Here is a 21,193-nt window from a genome sequence, read left to right as displayed (position 1 = left end):
ATACAACAAACAGCCCGGATGTTTCTTTTGCACTGTAATCTGGTAGCTATTTTGTTTGTAGATTCCAGATAGAGTCCTAATCTGTAGACATTGTCACCAGACCTCACTGGCATTTAAGATTAGCACTTAAGAATGAGAAAAAGCAAGGTGCCTCTCTGGATCAAAATAACGCATATTTAGCCACACTGGTGCTTTTCCTTTAACTGCCTCTTGCTTAGTATTTGGTTTTGAACCTTCCCATAGAAATCATTCTCAGTGCTTGAGAACTATGTTCTTCCTTGAAGCAGAAACATTAGAAAGCAAAATATCTGTGCCTTGGTAAATGTGATGAGTGAACATGGATCTGTCCCCAGCAATACTGATGACATGAATTATCCTATCTCCCCCATTATTTTCATAGAATGCTCTATTTATGGAATCAATTATTTACATTTTTGTAAGCAAAATAGGACATTAAAATCAGATAACATAAAAATATAACACAGCCAAAGAAAGCTTTCATTTTAACCTCCTATTTTGTCTTCAGCAGTGATCTACAATGGCTTAGTAGGGAAGAATGTAAGGTCACATTACACTTACATGATATACATTTAATTTATCTGTGCAAATAAATAGTTATATAATGTATAGCAATATATTATATCTATATTGTATCTATATAATATCTATTCATGTTTTTAAAGTTATTCATGCCTTGCCCTCTGAGCTCCCCTGCTTGAGATGTTTACAGTAGATTGTGAAAGAGGGAGTAAGGTATTATAAAGCTGAAAATGAATTTAAAGGATTTTTAAGAACTGTTCTTTAGCTCTTAGTCACCTGGCACCCTGTTCCTATTTGGCATTAGTCTCTCAAGGTATCAGCAATCCTTCACCCATCCCTTCACACCACTGTATTGAAAAAGATAAGAGTGAACTAAATTTGCGTTGTTTACTGGCAGTTTTGGCTTTCAGCTTGCTGGCATGGCTGACTGCAGACACACCTAGCATACTTGCGAAACTGTGTAGCTTCTTTTCTGCACTGAATACCTCAAGCAGGCTGATTTGAGAGGAAACACCGTGGCGGTACCTGATGAGCAATGCTTTGTGTTCCACAAATGAACAAGAGAAGGAAGAGGAAGAAATCAAATTCAGCTTACACATTCCTGAAAGCAAAAAAAGCAGAAGATTAAGCAGGGTGTGAAGTTGGAAGTTTTTGAATAAGAGATGTCTGTACTATCTTCCTTGAGTTTCTGCCACCAGATGTGCCCTGTGAACAGGACTGCGTTACTGCTTTCTGTGCTCACTGTTCAGTCTGTTGGCTGGGAGCTGAGAAGGTGCCTAAGGTCAAGGTTTCCTTTAATAGTTTTTTGATATGTATTCACAGCCCCACTGCCCTTCTCTGGACACACTTCAGGACCTCAATGTCTTACATTCTCTGGACACACTTCAGGACCTCAAATGTCTTGTTTTACAGTTGAACACAGCACTGGAGGAGCAGCCTAACAGGAGCTGACTACAGAGGGAAAACCATATTTGTGGCTTCAGAGTAACCCTTCTCTTTTACTGAAAAATAATAAAAAAGTAATAATAATAACTAAACACAAAACTCCCCTTGGTACAATGTGTGCAGCCACTAACAGCCAAGGTAGAAGACATTTGTACAGGGTTTGGGCTGACATCCCGTGATCTTTGACCTGACTTATACACTGTGTAGCTGTGGAGGTTGTAATCGTTGTGTAAATATGATGTTTTTAATACAACACAAGCAGTCCTGTTGTGTAAATACAGGCAACTGCAACACAGGATTTCCCTTGCCTGTGCCTTAGTCTCCGATCTGAGGTGGGGATGACACCACATTCTTTCCATAGAAGCACCATGAGATACAAGTGTTTGGAGCCCCTTCTGTACCGTGGAACAGAAGCAAATCAAACACAACATGATGTGAGACAGAAGGCAACGGAACTTCTACGATTACTGTGAATTATTTTAAACAGATTCAGTATGGCTGAATCAGTGGTTTTTAACGAAGGCATGAGAAGGTGACGTTCACATGTCAGTGTATACAACGGCCAAGGCACAAACACAGCACCGTTTTGCTCCGGTGCCGCGCAGCGCGCGCTGTTGGGCAGAGGGAACAGGGGACCCTCAGCGGGGCGCTGAGGGGCAGCGCCGGGCGGGGACGCGCCCCCTGGCGGCGCGGCATGGCGCGCTGGGAGGGAGCGGGCGTTCCTCGTAGGAGAGCGCTTCGCCTTTCCTCATAAGTTGCTTGGGCTTCCTGACCCACGAGTTCGAGCTGGCAACGGGCTCAGGCGAGCGGAGGAGCCGGCTGCTGCGGCGCGGTGACCCTCTCCCTGGCGGACCGGCAGGGCGGACGGCCAGCGGCTGCGGGACGGGACGGACGCGTCGGCGCGAGGGGCAGGCGGGCGGCAGGCAGCCGGCTCCCGCTCGCGGTGACGTCAGCGCTCCGCTCTTCAGTCGGCGGAGCGCAGCGCAACGCAGCGCTCGGGACTCCGCGCGCCGACAGCGTGCCTCCTCCCCTCCGTCCCTCCCTTCTTCAGTGCCGGCCGCCCTCCGCGCTGCCTCATGTTCGGGCTGGAGAAGCCGGCGGGGCAGCAGAAGCTGGGCGGGAGCGGTGGGTTTCCCAGCATGGCGTCCGTGGGGGATTTTAACGTGCTCAGCTCCAGCATCCCGGCCACCAAGGTGGAGCTGTCGGTGTCCTGCAGGTGAGGCGGTGCCGGCGCGGGCAGCGGTTTCCCTCTCGCGGAGGCGCGGTGCAGCCCCCGCGGCCGCCGGAGCTCTGCTCCCCGCCCGGGCTCTACAGCGGGCGTTTAACTTCTGCAGCTGTCCCAGGTGCCGCGGGAGGGGAAGGGAAAAAAAGCAAAAAACTCCCGTCCGGAGTAATCCTTGAATATATTTTGAAGGATGTCTTGCAAAACTCTTAGGAAACCTGGCGCGCCGCCTCGTCACGTTCTGCCCGAGCGCTGCTGCTCAAAATGCCGATCCGTAACGCTGTGTGCAGTTCTGCTCCTCCATGCCCCTTTGGCCCCGCTTTGTTTACCGGGATTTCAGATCTAATGCTCTCTCTATGAAACGCAGAGACATTTCTGTTAGCGGTCTGGAACTATTTTTGTTTTTTTTTGGGGGAGGTGAATTTTTACGTTTGTGTTTTCTCTCGTTTTCCCGTCTCTCTAAATGTGCCCCAGCAGCTGAGGAGCGGTGGCTCCTCTCGGCAGCGGACCTGGCAGCTTCTGGCGGATAACTTCAACTGTCGATGTTATTTCCTGATGGGAAATGAGGCAAAGTTTGTGCCACGCTGCTCCATTTTCTGCTGTGGTTGCCTGGGAGTTACTGCTGTTAGCACTGCTTCTGTGAGGACAGACATTGAGGGCTCGGGACTTCAGTCAGATCGCTCCCTCTCTTCCCTTAGTATACTTAGTAAGGGTTGTTTTTTCTGTGTTTTTTTCTTTTTTCTTTTAACTAAGGGAATATACTGAGTATATTTACTAAGTATGTTTTAGTGTTTTGTCGCGATCTCAGCTTTTGTTTTCAATGATAAATGCAGTAAGATTGAATTAGGAATGCTGAAGCTGTCTGTCAGTAGCTGAGATGTGATTGTGCTGATGTTCAGCCCATCTCCACAAAGTTTACCTGCAGCAGATACAGAACCCATGCTTGCACGGAAGGCATGCTGACAGATGTTAGAGCAAGCAGGACCCCTAGCATTACTTTAGCTTCTTCAGATAATCTATCAAAATTACAGGTGCCAGAATTCTTAATGCTGCTTTTGACCCAGTTCTTATCTAAAGGGAGTATTTTTGATTCCAAGAGCTGTCTGTGTCAGTCTGCAGCATCTTCTTCAAGCCTAACTTTTACAATGACTTAAAAATCCATCAAATAGTTAATAACTGTGGGTGTATGACATAGATGATTGTGTCTGACATTAGTTACTTGTCTTATAACTTACCTTAGGACATTGTTTACATGTTAATTTCTTTGTGTGTATCTTTGACATATTTTCAAAAGCCACATCTTAAACAAGGGAAAAAAAAAAAGACTAAAAATATTTTCTCATCCTGATAACTCTTGATGTCAAATGTGGGCTAGGAATTTCCAAAGTGATTCCCTTCTTGATGTGCTGCAGTGACAGGTTTTGATTGCAAAATCATACTTCTGGTCTGAGTGTGAAATGATTGGGGCAGAGATTAATCAGTAACACATGGTTGTGATTCATCTGTAAAAACATTCCGAGGATAAAGCTCTGGAGATGTAAGGTTAAACAAGATTGTGAAATACAGTGAGAGTCAAGCATGCAAAGTTCAGCAAATGCTGAAAATTCTTTCAGAATTAGCAGCTGTGTATTTTCAGACATATGCAGGGAAATGCTTTAAAAATAGTTTGAGTCATGTCGTTAATTTTCCCTTGGTATCTTCAGAGTTGTAGAGCCAGTTTGATTGCTGTTTTACATTAGTAGTTATCTGCTGATCGTTAGTCTTCTGTGTGTGTGTATATATATATATTTGTTTTGATTATAGTAAATATGGGAACTTCTCCCAGTTTGTACATGTGCTGTAGTTTGGTGAGCAGGTGAAGCAGAGCAAGGTGTTAGGTTCCATGTTTGACTGTGCCACAAATCAATTCCTCCCTCTAGTCAATACTTTTATCTCTGTGGTGTTTCTTGTTGCTTGTTTTTGTTTATTGTTTTTCATCGAGGATACAGCTTCTACTGGCGTTTTGCTGTGGTCCATCTGTTGGCATTTCCTAAGTCATCGTGTCTGGCATGCCCATACTGTCTGTGTGACCAAACTAGCCGGGTGTCAGTACTATGCAGATGGGATTGCACTACTAAACGTTGTGCAAGTCAGCCTTGTTTGGTGTGGGGGCTGGAGGCAGCCTTTGGGAGAGATGCACCTCGTAAGATGGGTAGTATTTTGTCTATGAAAAATGCATTCAACAGATGTCTTGGGTGTTAGTTGATACTCTTCTTGGGGTTTCTGTATGAATTAAAACCTTTCATATCATACACATTGGTTATTGAATGCCAGCACAGGCTGTAGTTTTACAAGTGCTAGTAAAGCAAGAAATTAATTTTTGTCATTATTACTATTCAATGTCTATGAAATGAAAAAGTTTAGCCTTTTTCCAGCTCTTCCAAGATGTAGATTTCTAAGCCTCTAAGATTATTTTATCAGGAATCTGTATTCTTTAGATTTAATGCGGTAAAACAACTTGAAGGTGTCACCTGGAAGGATCCGCTGGTGTTGACAGAAGTCCACAGTTGTCTGTTCAGTTGTTCTTGCAGTCATCTCCCTCTGTACTCAGTAGTGGATATCCCTCTGTCATGTGTCCATGGTCTAATGAGGATGTGCTATGATTTCTTTTTAAGTTGCAGACTGGCATTGCTTTGAATGACTGTCATATGGTGGAAGATGGGATCAAGACCTTGACCCTACAGTCAATGTATCAAAGAGAATATAGGTTATTCCTTTATCTTTTACTCTGTTTCTGATTTCTGGCCAAAAAGTTTCTCCAAAGATGTGTTTGCACAGCTCACTGATGACAGGCCTGCATGTAGACTAGAATCTGCGCTTACCAGCTGCATGTAGAAACTTGTGGTCTCGTGAGCTTGAGGTAAGCTTCAGGCTGTGTTAAGGGGAAGAAAGTAGCAGGAACATTTGAGATTGTTCCTCTTGTGCCTAGGCCTGCCTGGATGTGTCCACCAGAACACAACCCTGTCTGGTCATATTCTTCATTGACTGTGATAGAGTTAAATGTTGGAAAAGTGTCATAGTCCGTTCTCATCTTCCCTACTATCAGTGAAGTTACATACACAGTGGGATCTCAGGCTTTTCAGATTTTGTCATGATCAGTATAATGGTGATCTCTGCGCCTAGTAGCTACCGGGTAGACTGATCTGGAGTCTCCTGATTTAGCCACAGCCTTTATGAAAGCTTATCTTGCAAGGAAGTAGAGTTTCATTGTGCCTCATGTTAGTGTTTATTTACCTACTGAATGAGGAGCTGTCAAACAGAATTACCTTTCTAAGAATAATTTCTGCATATCTGTAGGAAACTGAAGTAGTTTGGTCATTCTATGACTTCTAGTCATAAAGCCAAGTCTAAAGCCAAAACATAGCATCATGCTACTACACTGCAAAGCAAATGAACTCTGTCCCAGCTGAAACCAGGATATGTTTCAACAATGCTATAGTTATCTGAGAGATGGTAATATTCTTGTAAAACATTGACACAGGTCTGCTAGGCTTTATGCAGGATCATGTGAACTGTCCTCATCATTCTGTGTTTATGCTGGATGGGTTCTGCACTTTCTGTATTCCTGTGCCAGGCATAACATGCAGGAAAGCATAGACTCTTTATAATTGGTTCAGAAGTGCAATTGTTTGTCTGTGCCTGGTTTGGATCAGTTCTATACTGTTTCATAATTTGTACAGAAATTTAATATTAATGAATGAGATGAATGGAATTAAACAAATGGTATTCTCATTTATGAGACTAATCTAATTTCAGATTTCTGGCAGGGAGGAGCAAAATGTCCTACCTCAGGATTTTTGCCTTTCCATTTGTTTGACAGTTTGAAAGTCTTGAGCAGTTCCTTTCTAGTGGTTGTGGTACCCAAAGCATGTTGCATTTTATCTTTGATTGTCTTCAGGACTGATTTTTGGTAAGCTCTGTTCTCTTCGGACAGTTTACTTATGTCCTTGTTTTTTCTTAGAAATCTGTATGGCAGAAAGATGCAATGATAAAAGATATAATAAATTATTTGAGCTTGTAACTTGTACAGAACACAGAATATAAAACTCATCCTGATTCTAGGGCTGCTTGTCATTTTCCCGATCTTCTGTGTCCAGGCTGGTTTCAAAATCTGTTTATCCACGTTTATGGATTGCTGACAGCAGAAGGTTGATCTTGCACGTTTTTTTTTCTTTGAAAAGAAACCACCTGAACAACCAGCTGGCTTCAAGAAAAACACATAAATGGGTGATGGCCTCATCAAAATAGTCCTGGAGATGCATTCCTGATAGCCTGTATGGTTTGGTTTCCCTGTGTGTGCATGTATTATTTGAACTTCAGGCAAGCACACGTTAATTATAAAATGAAAGGCAGATCTGTGGCCCTGTAGATACAGTCTTGCTCCTGTTAGGAACAGTTACCAAGCTCTGTATCATGTGAAGTCTCAGGGCTTGTCAGGTTTTGTCTGAACTTGTCTTTGCCTACTTGGTGCTTTGTTTGGATTTCCTTGGCTGCAAAAGCAGGTTTTCTAAAGATCTCATGGTTACCGCGTAGTTTCTCTCTGGCTTGTGCAATGATGTGGCATAGCCATTATTTTTCTACAGATAGTAGTAGCAAGTAGTTGCTTAGTGCAGAATAAGGTATCTGTGACCCTCACAGAAAGGTACAGTGCAGAGAAGCACTGTGGGAACACAGGATGCAAGATGGAGTAGAAGAGACAGAGGATGGAAAGAGGAGACCTGCAGAGACCTTCCCAGCAGTTTGTAAGGAAGTGCAGACTTGGGATACAAGCAAAGATATTTTTTGGTTCTTGCTCTTTGGTTTTATTATGATTCCAAACAGGTGTAACAAACAGATATAGTAAGATATAGTAAGTTCAAACACAAAATGGAATTGCAGGCCGACAGAGATTGTGGTAACAGTGCATGGGAAAGTACCCCAGGTGGGGACCCTCAAAATTTGGAAAAGGAAACCATCAACATCATTATCCTCCTGAGATGACCTGCTCCTCAACTGCTACCACCATGAACTTCCTCCTCCCCAGACAGGATTTGCAATGCTCGCTGGTGACTCTGCAACACCCTTGCACAGCTGAAACCAACTATTTTAGGCCTCAGAAGGGTAATACAAGGCAAAGCAAAGAGAGGCTTAGGTAGTAGGAAGTGTGTAACAGCTTTAACTGAACCGAGGCTTTCTCTATTAATTTTCCTCCTTTCCTTTCTTTATTTCTTTCATTGCCTGTATAAGCAGTGCCTCCTCCCCCATTACACTCATTGTATATACTCACTTTCTAAATGACTTCTTTGATGTATAGCCTTTAAAAAATTGTTTCAGAAGAGGACTGTGTGAGAACAATTTATGTGCTTTATACTATTATATTAAAATTCATCTAAACTACAACAGCATCTCTGTGGATTTGGATCAGCTGATTAAAAGTATCTGGAAAAGGACCAGTGAACTGACGTCAGACTGAACTGCCCGAGCTTTGGACTGCCGGGGTCCTCAGTTCCATCCCCCATGATATCTCTCTGGGAGCTCAGAGCCAGAAACTGTTTACATGCTCAGCCTTAAAAGTGTAAATGTAGCAGGTTCATTCTGTTGTTTCCAAGTAATAATTGGTGTGGTGCTGAAGAAGAGTTCAACCAGTTTGTAACGTGAGCTGTTTGCTTACCCCGTCCAAAACCAGGACATGCTCATAAATTGACTTTTATTTATTTAAAATGGAACAACTCAACTTTTGTATAGGTCTGCTTCATCTATATTCCTTTGTTCCTGTCAGTTTCCACAGACAGCTACTGCAAAACCACTGTTATGCTGAAGTATAGAAATTTGTCAATTCCATTTTTATTGTTGGTTTAACCCTCGAGAGTAGCCAGCAGTTTTAATAGAGGTATTTCCTAACTCTGTTTTTAAGCATATATACAGATAATATTTTTGTGTGTGTGTGTGTGTGTGCTGCTGTAAAAACTTAAGGAAGCTGTGCTGCTCCAGTTGTCCTCCTTGCTTCCCTTTTTCTCCAAAGAGAAAGGCTTCTGAATCAGTGTATTTGTAACTTGGTGATTAATGTTACTCGGGAAGCTGACAATTATTTCTTCATCTTCTTGTGAACGAGAAGAATCAATTACTTCTCCAAAGGAATACTGTGGATATTTTCTTAAGCATGCTTAGCAGAGATATGTTTGCTTTCTTTCCAGGCCTACAGTGCCCCAAAGAGTGAAGGTAATCAGAACATTCTCACTGCCTCTTGGTCAGGAGAGCCACCATTTTCTCACCTCAAAGCCTTTCCTAAAAGAACCAGTAATTCTGACAAGGAGATAAAATTCTGAGAAATTGTCTAATCTACTTCTAGGTTCAGGGCATTTTGAATTTGAAGGCTAATAGCTTCTTTATTGTGTTCTGACAATATAGCAGAGTATAAATAGCTCAGGAAGGGTGATTACTAAAGCTAGCATTACAACTGATAAAAAAATTCAATAAATTACTCTGCAAGAAGTCAAGTGGACACTTCACTCAAGTAGATTCTTTGGTTCATGTTATTGTCTTACCTGGCTGACCATTGGAAATCCAGTGGTAGCAATTAAGGTTGAGAGACATCAACTACTGTGATGTAAAACAGTTAAGATTAAAAATTAGTAATGAAACAGTGAAATAGATACAGTTCTGAACAAAACAAAAGAAGATGAAATTAGTTTTTCAGGATATTCTTTGAAAAAGTGGCACTGAAAAAAGGAAATAAAAATGCATTTGTTTAATAAATCGTTGTGGTTTAGCCCTGGCAGGCAGCTCAGCACCACACAGCTGCTCGCTCACTGCCCCTGACCCAGGGTGGGGGAGAAAGTTGGGAAAGCAGAAGTGAAAAAGCTCGTGGGTTGAGGTAAAGGCAATTTGTTAGGTAAAGCAAAAGCTGCATATGCGAGTAAAGCAGAACAAGGAGTTCATTTGCTACTTTGGGCAGGCAGGTATTCATTACTTCTGAGAGAGCAAGGCTCATTATGTGTGATGGTTTCTTGGGAAGGCAAATGCCCAGCCTCCTTGCTGGCAGGGCAGCATGAGAAGCGGAAGAGTCCTTGGCTCTGTGCAAGCACTGCTCAGCATCTAACCATGGGTGTGTTATCACTACAGCTTCATTAAAATTCCGAAACACAGTGTTGTACAAGCCTCCCCATGGAGTAGTTCAAATGAAAAAGTGATGTATGCTAATATAAGAATATATTTAAAATATATGCTTTCTAAAAATTAACAATCAACATTGCATGGGTAACTGAATTTTGTGTTTGCAAAACACCAGTTGCTGTATTTCCCATCAGACAGTGCAGCACCATGCAGACATGTCAACGGTTTACGGGCAGGTTTGTCCCGGTTCCGTGACGATTGGTGCGGGGGACCCACGGACCCACGCCCCAGGAAAGGGGAAGGGGGAAAGGGAAAAGGGAGATGGGCCTAGAAACAAAACAGCGGCAACGATCTGAGGAGGAAAGCTAATTTACTAAATAAGATATCAGAAAGCAAAATAACACAATATAATACAATATAATTGGAATTAAAGCTAATAAATCAAATAAAATGAGCAAGAGAGAGTGTCCGATAAACCGAAGGCCTTACGCTAACGCTGAAGGCGGACGGCAGCGAGCACCCACTGCTGAGTCGATCCCAAAAGGAAAGAGAGTGTCCCGTGACCGCAGACAGATTTTATCTTTCCCTCTGAGCGGAAACACGTAAGAACGCAAAGCATCGCAAAGTCCTCTGGGGAATGGAGTTCTTCTTCTCTTCTGAGACAGGTATACCTGGAACTATCGATGATCCACGGAGCTGGAGCATTAACTCTTTAACTCTAAATGCACTACATGATGTTATGATGTGGAATACCAGTACCAAAAATCATAAAACCATGACAAGACATTTCCTTCCTCTGCATCCCAGTGGGACTCAGGGGGGAGTTGAAGAGGTGGAAGTGAGAATATTGGTGGGCTGAGATAAAGACAGTTTAATAGATAAAGCAAAAGCTGCACATGCAAGCGAAGCAAAATAAAGAATTCATTCACCGTGTCTCATCCAGAGGCAGATGTTCATTTCTTGGAAAGCAGGGCTTGTCATGCAACATGGTTACATGGGTGGGGAACAATGTGGAGGAAAAGGAGGAAAACAAAAAAACGCCTTGTGGGTTTGAGTCAGGAGCAGTTTAATGAAAGAAGAAAGCTGCATGGAAGCAAAAGGAAAAAAGTTATTCTGTACTTCCAGTCAGCAAAGTTCAATCTCTTCTTGTGAAGCAGGGCCTCGGGATGTGCACTCATTTCTCTGGAAGACAAATGTTTTTGTAACCAGAGTCCTTCATTCTTCTTTCCCACCTCCTTCCAGCTGTTACTGCTGAGCATGACATCATAGGGTATGAAAAATCCCTTTGGTCAATTTGAGAAAGCTCTGGTGGCTGTGTCCCCTCCCCACCTCTCACCCACCTGCAGCCTGTGGCTTTGGGCTGGAGCCAGCCCTGATGCTGTGCCAGCCCTGCTCAGAGGCAGCCAAAACATCTCAATGTTGTCACCGCTGCTTTGGTGACACATACAGAGCACAGAACTGCATGAGCTCCTGTGGAGAAAGTCAGATCCTTCCCAGCCAGACCCAGGACACTTGGGAAGACAGATGTCTTAACTCTTTACCACCTCTCCCATCTCTTTCCTCCTTTCCCCCCCCAGTTTTATAGTTAAGTCCTACAGCACATCCCTTGGTGCAGCTTGGTTCAACTATCCTGGCTCTGCCTCCTCCTTGAGTAACACCAGCCCCTCACTGGCAGGCAGCACAAGAAGATGAAAATAGTTTTGTATTGTGCAAGCATCGCCCAGCATCAAACCATGAGTATGTTATCACCACTATTTCATGAAAAATCCAAAATACAGCACTGTACAACACTCTGTGAAGACAATGAACTCCCTCCGAGCTGATATCCAGGGCACTTTGTTTTCTTAAATGTAATCTAAAGATGAAGAAAAACATAAAACTTTAGTGCTTGTCAAGATTCTGACAAATCCATCTGAAGTCAATCTTGATTTTGTCATCAAGGGTTTCAGTTTAAAACATTGTGTAAACAGGTATTTGTCCAGTAATGCAAGCAGTGATTTTAACCTAGAGGAACAGATGTTATAATATTCAGTTCTGTAGTTCCTGCGGTCTGTTCTTCCGTGCCAAACTTGTGGTGGAGGAGTTGAATTTACTTCTGCATAGCAGTAAAAAAGGGTTAAATGTAAAGGCTTACAGAACAGGACGTTAGTCTATTGATCATTAAAAGAAGTCAAATGTGAAGCAGATGTCATGTGAATGGGGTGAGTAAATACTGGCTTTTAATGTAGATTTGTGTTTCTCAACATACATGTGTATGTATATTACATTCAGATCGTATAAAGCCACAAAGCAATTATTTCTGTTCAGCAAACACTGCTAAGTAGATCAGTGGGTCTTAAAGAATCTGATTTATAAACAAGATCCTCAAGTTTTACACTAAACATAGCACAGAATTTTTTTGAAGGAAAGCACTGGGCAGAAACTGTCATAGACATACTGACATGTTTGTGGAGTTCATGAAGCTGTACACAAGGCATTTTAACTTTTCTTCTTTGCTGATTACTATTTTTTTTCTTTTTCCCTTGGAGAATTGCTCTTGTTATACAGATAAAGAAATCTTTATTCCAGTATTTCTAATCTCCTCTGTACTTTCCAGAGCAGACTAAGTAGGTGTTATTGCCATGGCTTCTATTGTTTTTTCTTCCCTTAGTCATCTATGCTCCTGCAAGTGTTTTGGAAGGTGCAAAATGAATTTCTTCAGGATCTGTGACTGTGGAATAGCGTTTTCTGCACAGATATTCCCAGAGCTCTTTGCTGCAGGTGTTTGATGTACATTTTTCTCCAGAGGGAAAACAAATCCTCATGATTTATTGTAATCTCTTGTTTTCTTTTTCATTGTTTATCCCCACTGTTTATCATAGTGGTTATAGAAAGACTTTACTCACAATGTTCAGTTGAAAGACAAGTCTGTTTTTCAGGATATTTTGATTAGGAGGAAGTAACAAGTTTTTGGCATTTCTTGCTTTTGAGTTTGTGAGCTTTCCTGAGAAAATAGTGTACTACCAAAGAGAGTGTATTTGTAGGCAAAAAAAATTCTCCTCAGACTATTAAAGGGATAAAGACTAAATGAAGTTCCAGAAATACATCCAACCTTCTTTCTCCTTTCACTCTTAGCATTTCTTTTGGTTGCACATTGTCCTGTGCTTCTGTGACTTGAGATTTCCATACATTTAAAGGAACATTTTGGTTGCTTTCCTACTAAAATGAAAATACACTAAGGAAATTGTGCAGCCTCTTGAGATGTTAAATGGACAAAACAGAGCTTTGTTTCCTGTTACCATTGGCTTTTAAAGTTCCCTTCGAATCCTACATTGCTTGAACAGCCTACTAAGTTCTTGTGTTGCTCTTTTGGTTGGTTATTAACAATTTGGAAAATCAGGTGCCTGCAAACTTTGCTGAAGGTGTTTTTTATTTATGGTGAAACGTATGAAAGGTCAAATAGAAGATATTACAAGCTTTATCAGTTCAGATCTGTATAACTGATGCTTACTGACCTGAATTGTGATGTCAGACTTTGATATCTCAATCCTTACAATCCTTTCAGGGTTGCTGACTGTATGGAAGTGTTCATCGTTCGTTAGGTCCCTGACATCAAATGCTTGGTGGCTTGGAAAAGTGTGAGCATGGGAGGCCTATCGTATAAGCTGAAGTGCTATTTTTTCCATGTAATTCTTAATTCTGAAAATTTTTAGGTTTATAGGAATTCATTTTTGGATAATAAAAACAATTGCACTTACTATGAATTAATGACATATCCAAGTGTATGTAATCAAAAGGAAATAGGAGGCAATTTTTTGTTTGAGATTGGCAATTCTGATATTGCAAAACTTCTTATAGTGTATTTTGAAGCCATTTGTGGTGGTCATTATGAAATAGATTTGGAATTTCTATTTTCCCTTGCTTTGGTAATATTTCAGTTTATATTTTTGCACGTTGTTGGTTAAGATTGACTGCAGACTCCCTGAATATCATTAAATGAGTGCATAAAACTCTCACCGCTGAATAGAGAAGTTCTGAAGTAGTATGTGCAGACTTTAGGTTCATTCACAAGTAACAATTCTAATGACTTGGCTAAAATAAGTGAAACGTTTTTTTAAAGCTGTCCTTTTTGTATTGCCTGTTCTGAACTGTGGATTTGGCAATATCTGAATGGGGCACACAGTATCTTTTCCTTCTTGAAGTGTAAAGGCACTGCTTAGAAAACCTGTAGTTAGCAACAAGTAGCATGCATTTCAGCACTATGCAGTAGCATGAAAATAATGTGATTTACATCTGAAAGAGAGTAATAAATGGTGACCTTTAGAGAGGCTCACTAATTATTAAAAATAGTAACTTGTAAGGGGAGTAAACTGGTTAATTAATCAGTGTCTTGCTCCAGGGTAGGATCAAAGAATATACAACAAGTCCTGTTTAGGACTTGCTGCTACCTAATTTGTTCTTAAAGATATTCAGTGGCAGAGATTTCATATCATGTCTTTCTACCATGACAGATGGTAAAGCAATGGAATAAAGTTCAGCTTATGCACTTAAAGAGCAGAGAATTCAGCTTACAGTCAGACCTGTTCCTACTTGTTCTGTCTGTGTGGGAATTATCATCAATATGTAGCTGTGTTTTCTTTGTCAGTATATTCCACAGACTTCTGCTTATTTCTGCCTAAAACTTTATTGCTTTATTGCTTGAATTAAGTGTTGAGTATTAAGAAGACAAGATGACTAGATTGAGAAGTTTCCAGTGTTCATCTGTTTATTCCTTTTTTCCTAACAAAGGCACGAGATTTTGGACTTGCATTCAGTTCATGGCCTGTTGTGATACCTAGAACTGTTTCAACCATTTCATAGCTGCCTTTTCTTTATTCTTTTTCTGTTGTTAAGTAATACCAAACCTAATGTAGCTGCTTAAGTTTAATAGCTTTCTCTTGTTCAGTGGTCTCCTCTTTTCAGACCATTTTTTGTGGCTTGTCAGAATAATTTAAACTTTATTTGTTTGAATTTTGGATGGTGAAATATTAATAACTGTATTCTGAGAATGGTTTTGTGCACAGCCCTACTTCACTAGACTTACTGGTAATAATGACTCTTTTCGTCTGTGTATGATTCACAGCTGGCTGAAGCAATCCTGTAATATTAAGTCTTGTAACATTTTTCTTCCAACTTTTTCCTAGGTATTTTGAATTTTTCTGTTTCCCATGTCCTGTTTGTCTGTTAGTTTTGTTTTACGTTTCTCATCCACAACAGATTGTTTAGATAATTGGTAATGATCTGAAAACTGCAGATCTGAAAACCATTCTTTTTGATGAAGTACACAGGCTCTGAGTTCAGCTAGTATGTTAATATCTCGTAGAAGCTTTTTGATCTAAAGTTATTTTTGTTTCTTATATATGTTAATGTGCTTGTTGTGCATCGCTTTTTACTTCAAGACACCACAGTATTTAAGCTAAGATTTGCTCAAATCCAAAATATATAACAAAAAGAAAGGTGAGAAGGGAAGAAAGTGCTGATTGACTTTAAGTAAATCTTATGAATTGGAAGAGTAGACAACTAAGCAGAATCTTGATCAATATCATTTAAAAATATCTATACTGGTATCTGATCTTTTGGAATAAAATTACTTTTCTCTCTCTTTTTTTTAACAGAAATCTTTTGGACAGAGATACATTTTCTAAATCTGATCCAAGTAAGTATGTAGCGCTTTATTGGCTTCTCACAACATACATTTCAAATGTGTAACCACTGGATTACAAATGGGGTTAGTGGGTCGCTTTGATGTCTGCAGGGTTTACACTGTTTTTGTGACAGTTTTTTAAAGCAGGTGCTGGGTGTGCTTAGAACTCCCTGTCACAGGGACTGTGACTGCATTTCTGAACTATGCCTTTCCTTAGTTAAGCAGTCAAGCTACATTTTCCTAAAATCAGTGAATGCAGAAAAGTCTTTCTTACTTTTAAAATTTTTTTTATGATTATTTTTTAAGTATCTGTTGTTCTAGATTGCTTTCAAATCTGCTCAGCATACTTCTAGATAAACTGGAAGTACTTGTTGCTGATATGTAGTGTCTGATAATCTGAGAACCAAAATCTGAAAAGATGAAATTTCATTAACTTGTATCGAGAAACTTGATCTTTACTGATGAAAAAAAATTTAATGTTACCAGGTATATAGGATAGTCAGGCTCATTTTCCTCTTTGGTTTTGTTAATGTATGACTGTATCACAACAAATTAATTCCCTTGAATTTAGCTGTGGTGGGTCTTATGATTTAAAATCAATGCCTTCCTATACAGAACATATTATAAAATCTTATCAAGGAACTGACACCACAAAATATTTATGTATTTTCTCTCCCCTCCCCTCCCCTCCCCTCCATTCTTTTCTTTTCTTTCCTTCTTTTTTTTTTTTTTTTTCTCCTGATAGTGGTGAATCAAAGTACTCCTGTCTTGTTTGTTGACTAATCCTTACATTATATTATCTTGGGTCATTCTGTCCTCCTCTGCAAAACTCTTTATCTATTTTTATCTGTAGGTTCGTTTTCTTTTTTAGAAGCCTAGGCTTTTTTTTCCTTAGAATGCCATTTACTGTACTTACTGATGCTGGAGATAAGCCCTGAGACAATCATACTTCCATCATGTGTTTGGTCATGGAACCGTGTTCTGATGGGATATACTTGAATACTGAGTCATGAGACAGTGTGAAATATAGAAATACTTTTCTGGGTGTTTATTTGTTGGATCTTAATCAAATGTTTCTCGAGAGAGGTTTCACAGTAGACCTTTGATTAATCCTGCTTCCTGGGGAATAGATGCATGAAGGTAGGAGTGCCTTTGACATTCCTAAGCTATAAAGGTGTTTTTATTTTATTTTATTTTTTTATTTTATATGAAGACATAGATAATATCATGCCTCTGATATAGGGAATTTTTGAAGAAGCAGAGCAGAGTATCTTGCATATTGCAAACTGTTTTTTAAGCAATTTAGAAGAGTGTTCAGTGGCCTGTTGCCCAGGATGGATTAAATTCAGGGATTTCTGTATTGAATTAAGACATCTTTCAAGAAAATGAATGAGATGTCCGTAACAGTATTTAAGCTTAAAAACTTGGCAAGTACTTCAAGTTTTTATCAGATGGGAAACTGCATTAGGCATAAATTTAAGGATTTCAGTAGCAGTGTGACTTGTGTGGAAGGAGGCTGTCTCCCGCTCTGTGACTATCACAGCTTCTTCCAGGCAGCTCTGAAAGCCGTGTGCTTACCAGTGCCAGCTAGAGCTTCTGCCAGCCAGGGGAGCACACAAGGCCCTGCCAAAACACATTTCAGAAGGAAAGTGGCTAGGGACTAGAAATGCAGCTGCTGAGGCTGCTCCCAGAGCCACACTTCTGAAGATACACTTCTGGAATGTGACCTGGAAAGACAACACTCCATGCAAAAGACTTCTGAAGAGGATGCAGTCTGTGGGCATGTATGCTGGGGCAGGGATACCCCAAGGGTCTGTGGCTGTTGGGTGGCCCACAGCAGGGAAGGGACAGGAAAACCTGGAAAAATCTTACTGTCTTATAAAATTTCTGAGATGTAAGACAGTGATATTTTTATAGAATTAAGTTATTTGGATATATTTTTAAAAGTTTTGTAACCTTTTCTATCAGTTTAAAACATAGTGTTTTCTTTTTTCTTGTAAGTTCAGTCCTTGGCAAAGAGAGAAGGGGAAAACTTACCACTAGAAATGCTTATACTGTATTTGCACTCGGGAAATGACTTGGCAAAGTGACTTTGATGGTGGATATTCTGCAAGCAGCATAGATTTTATATTCTGAAGGCTATTTATTAGCTAATTAGTTTGCTGCCAGTGCCCTTTGTTTGAATGCAGACACATGGCCATAATATAGCAGTGAAAGGTTGTAGTGTAAAAATGCTATTCTTTTCTGTACTTGGAAGTGTAGCAGAGTATCTTTCCTCAGTGTCTGTTTGACAAAGGCCATTATTGCACTGGTCTTGTGTATAGTAACTTTATCCTGTTAGCTAAAAACAGTTTCAAATCCAGCACCATACTGCTTCCACAAGATCTACTTTAAAGCCATTTGGATTTTACAGCACCAGTTAGGATGGAGTCTCCTTTTGTGGAACCCTGTAAGTGCTGAGTATGGTAATAGAAAGAGTGTCATATGAAAGACTGGAAAGGTAAAATCCAGATCCTCCTGGGGAGTATGTACCCATAGAAGGAAGTAGCTATGAGAAGAAACTCATGACACTTGGAGTAAAAGGACCTTCAGGAAGTTCTGCCTAAAAGGTGTAGAGGCTGGTCAGCAAAGAGCCTGCTGGAACTGGGTACAAGTTCATGGGAAGATTATAATGGAGAAAAGGCCTACTTTACTGTGGCTGACACTTTCTTGGAAGGTAATAGAGGTTTTTGTGCTTGGAAAAACTGAGGTGATAAGTTAGTTTCCAGGCTAGAGGGTAGGTGTATAATCATTCATTAGGAAAGGACCAGAGTAGGGTAAGGATTGCTCAAACTATAAGGAAAAGTTAAGTGGTAGACTGCTGTGTTTTGAGAATCGAATCTGTAACCATTGAAACATCTGCCCTCTTCTGCATTGAAAGATCTAATTTATCCAGAATTTGACACTGTCTTAAGTGCCCCAGAGTTTAAAATTACTAAAAGTTAACATTTCCGATTACTGGTTATCTTCCCTTGGAAGAGCTCACGTGGAAAAGCTCATTTCTCCAGTTGGAAATGACTTTGAAAAGGTTGTTTAGAGGAACTACTGTAGTTAGTATAATACCAGGATCTTTGTGAAACCTCTCCTAAAGCCATCAGGGTAATAAATCATACCACCAGTGGAGACCAGTAACTTGGACAATTGTGTGACAATCTGGGGGTTATCAGTTTCAGAGGAAAGAAAGAAGGATGTTTTAAATTGTTCTAAATTTGCAAAGTATTTATGAGAAAGTCTGTGACTTTCATGATCCTTTTTCTTTACAGCTGAGACTGACTTTTTGGTTAAATGTTGTTTATGCATCTTGCACCTATAATAAAATAAAAATTACTATTACTGCTGATAATTATTACTCTGCCTTAGTTATATTTGGGATACCTAGGTCACTCCGTAAGTAGTGCCTTCTATTTATTTCCATGGAAACTACAAGAAAGGGCACAATAACACTATTTGACAGAGCAAATTCTCAGCTACAAAATACTGTTTTTCAGCATAGTCAACACCATCAGCTGTGCATTTTCACCAGTGATGAACAAGGAAGGGCCTGCATGCCACATTCCTAGAAATCTGCACCAGTAGAGGTGACCCACTGTTTGACAGCTGTTATGATGGTGTCATTGCAAGGAAAATATTGCTCATGCACTCCATGTTTTATTGGCTCAAACAGATGGAAGTCTGGACTATATGGTGGGTGTGGTAGCACTGTCCAGCCAAGATTGGCAGTGTGCTCAACGGTCTTCAGACTGTATGGTGCCTGGAATTATCATGTTACAAGAAAAAGGGTCTCTTTTCTAGCCTAACTCTGGAAGTTTAAGCCTTCGGCATAGTGAGCATTGCTGTGTAGCGGTCAAAGTTGGTGGTTTGTCTGGGTTCCAGGAAATCCAGAAGGATCACCCCTTTGCTGTCTTAGAAGATAGCTTTACCCACTGAAAGTTGTGTTGTGAACTTTTTGTCCACACTCCATAGGCTGCCACTTTAACAGTGGCTTATAGTGTTGTAGCTACCTCTTGACACTGATGATGTGATCTACAAAACTGTCACCTTCAGCCTTGTGCTGGTTCAGTAGGTTCTGACAAACTTGCACATGGTGTTCTTTCTGTTCCTGTGTGAACATTTGTGAGACCGCCTGGCTCCAATTTTGCGATGTTCCAGCATTACCACCATTGTTTCCAATTCATTGAAGCTTTTCTGGTGAGGGATTTGACTAGATGATCTCTAGAGGTCCCTTCCAACCCCTACAATTCTGTGATTCTGTGATATTCAACTCTGTATACAGTGCCCAGGCTGTAATCTGACAATTTCCCTGAATGAACTGATCAAGACACTCTTCATTTTGTGCTGAGCATGACTATCCAAAACATGGCTTGTCTTTCAGGTCACTGTCGTCGCTGCTGAAACACGCCACCCACGGCATCACTGTTTCACATTTATTGTTTGGTCTTCATCAATTACTTTTGGAGCAGCCCTTGTATATGCTGTATCTGCAACCAGCTAAATAGCAGAAAATTGCAAGTCATACTATAAATTATTAGCTTATTTTCTCCTCATTTAAGTTTATATATATATAACCATATATATATGGTTCTTAAACTAGAGATGTGGTCTCAGTTCTGGAATGTACTTTAGGAAGCACTGGGAAGCCACTGGGAATGGAGGGGAACAGAAGCCCACTAATGACTCATCAATGAAAAGGTGAGAAGGATTACTCTGTGTCCTCCAAAGAGAAAAACCCAAATATAGTGAACTAACCACAAAGAAACTGATTCTAGCAGAGGTGCGAGCAGCCTTCCAAAAGGCAGAAAAAGAGACTGAATTAGGTTTAAGGTGGAGCTTTACTGTTTTTCGGCCCTTTCACATTGCATGACTTGCATCTCATCACCCACAGTAGAAGAATATAAGCATTCAACAGTAGTCTTTTTTCAGGCTTTTTGTTCGTAACTCTTCTTTCATTTGGCTTCATAAACTGAGGAGATAAGGTAGTGCCAGAATGCCTCTTTTCTGAAACATTGATAGTAACGGGTATTTTACAGTTGTATTGTTGCTTTCTTCTCCTCAATATTAAATTTCTCCTCTTTCATATTCTTTTTTGTTGGACAGTTATGGTGCACAATTGTTACTTGATTTACTGTATTAATGCTAATACACAGGGCAGCGTGTAGTACAAAAAATAAAGCAGGAAATCAGTGGTGAAAGATTATTATGTTTAGAAAAAATGTAGACAATAGAAATATTTGAATAGCAGAAGTGCACATTATCTATAAAGAGTTGCTTTTTCTACAAATGAATTTCACTTGTATTCTCAAGTGAGGATATAGATATGAGAAGTTTTTAATGGAAAACTTAGATTTAAGATCTTGACAACATGGATGAGATCTGTAATTATATCTGCTTTTCAAATTAGTGAGATATCTGCCTTCTTAGAAACCACTACTGAAAATAGAAAATATTCATCATTGATGCTGAATTGGTATTTATTTAAAAAAAGAGATGCCAATGGGGGAAATGAAAGGGGAATTCGAGTGAGTATGATTTTATCTTAGCACTAGGGGCATTTCCAGGTAATATTTCTTTGTTTGTTTTTATATGTGGAAACTTCCTTTGACAACATTTCCCACATCTGCCAGGATTATCTTGGCACAGATCTTAATAGATACAAA

The 21,193-nt window shown here is 40.3% G+C and overlaps 1 protein-coding gene across 4 annotated transcripts in view; it reads left to right on the top strand.

Moving 5' to 3' along the window:
• Nucleotides 1-2,547: 2,547 nt before the first annotated feature.
• CPNE8 (copine 8) overlaps nucleotides 2,548-21,193 on the top strand; it is a 90,608-nt gene continuing 71,962 nt past the window's right edge. For all 4 annotated transcript variants that reach the window (XR_010622583.1, XR_010622584.1, XM_065743580.1 and 1 more), the window contains exons 1-2: nucleotides 2,548-2,701; nucleotides 15,472-15,512. Coding sequence is in view for 2 of the 4 variants with exons in the window: in XM_065743580.1 (XP_065599652.1) it covers nucleotides 2,562-2,701; nucleotides 15,472-15,512 (181 nt within the window). In the remaining 2 variants the exon portion in view is untranslated. The remainder of the gene's footprint in view (nucleotides 2,702-15,471; nucleotides 15,513-21,193) is intronic.

Source organism: Cyrtonyx montezumae, unplaced genomic scaffold, assembly GCF_038088225.1.
Source record: "Cyrtonyx montezumae isolate F1298 unplaced genomic scaffold, pur_monq_1.0 scaffold_3, whole genome shotgun sequence".
In the NCBI taxonomy this organism is placed as follows: domain Eukaryota; kingdom Metazoa; phylum Chordata; class Aves; order Galliformes; family Odontophoridae; genus Cyrtonyx; species Cyrtonyx montezumae.
This window is presented reverse-complemented; position numbering and strand designations above follow the sequence as displayed.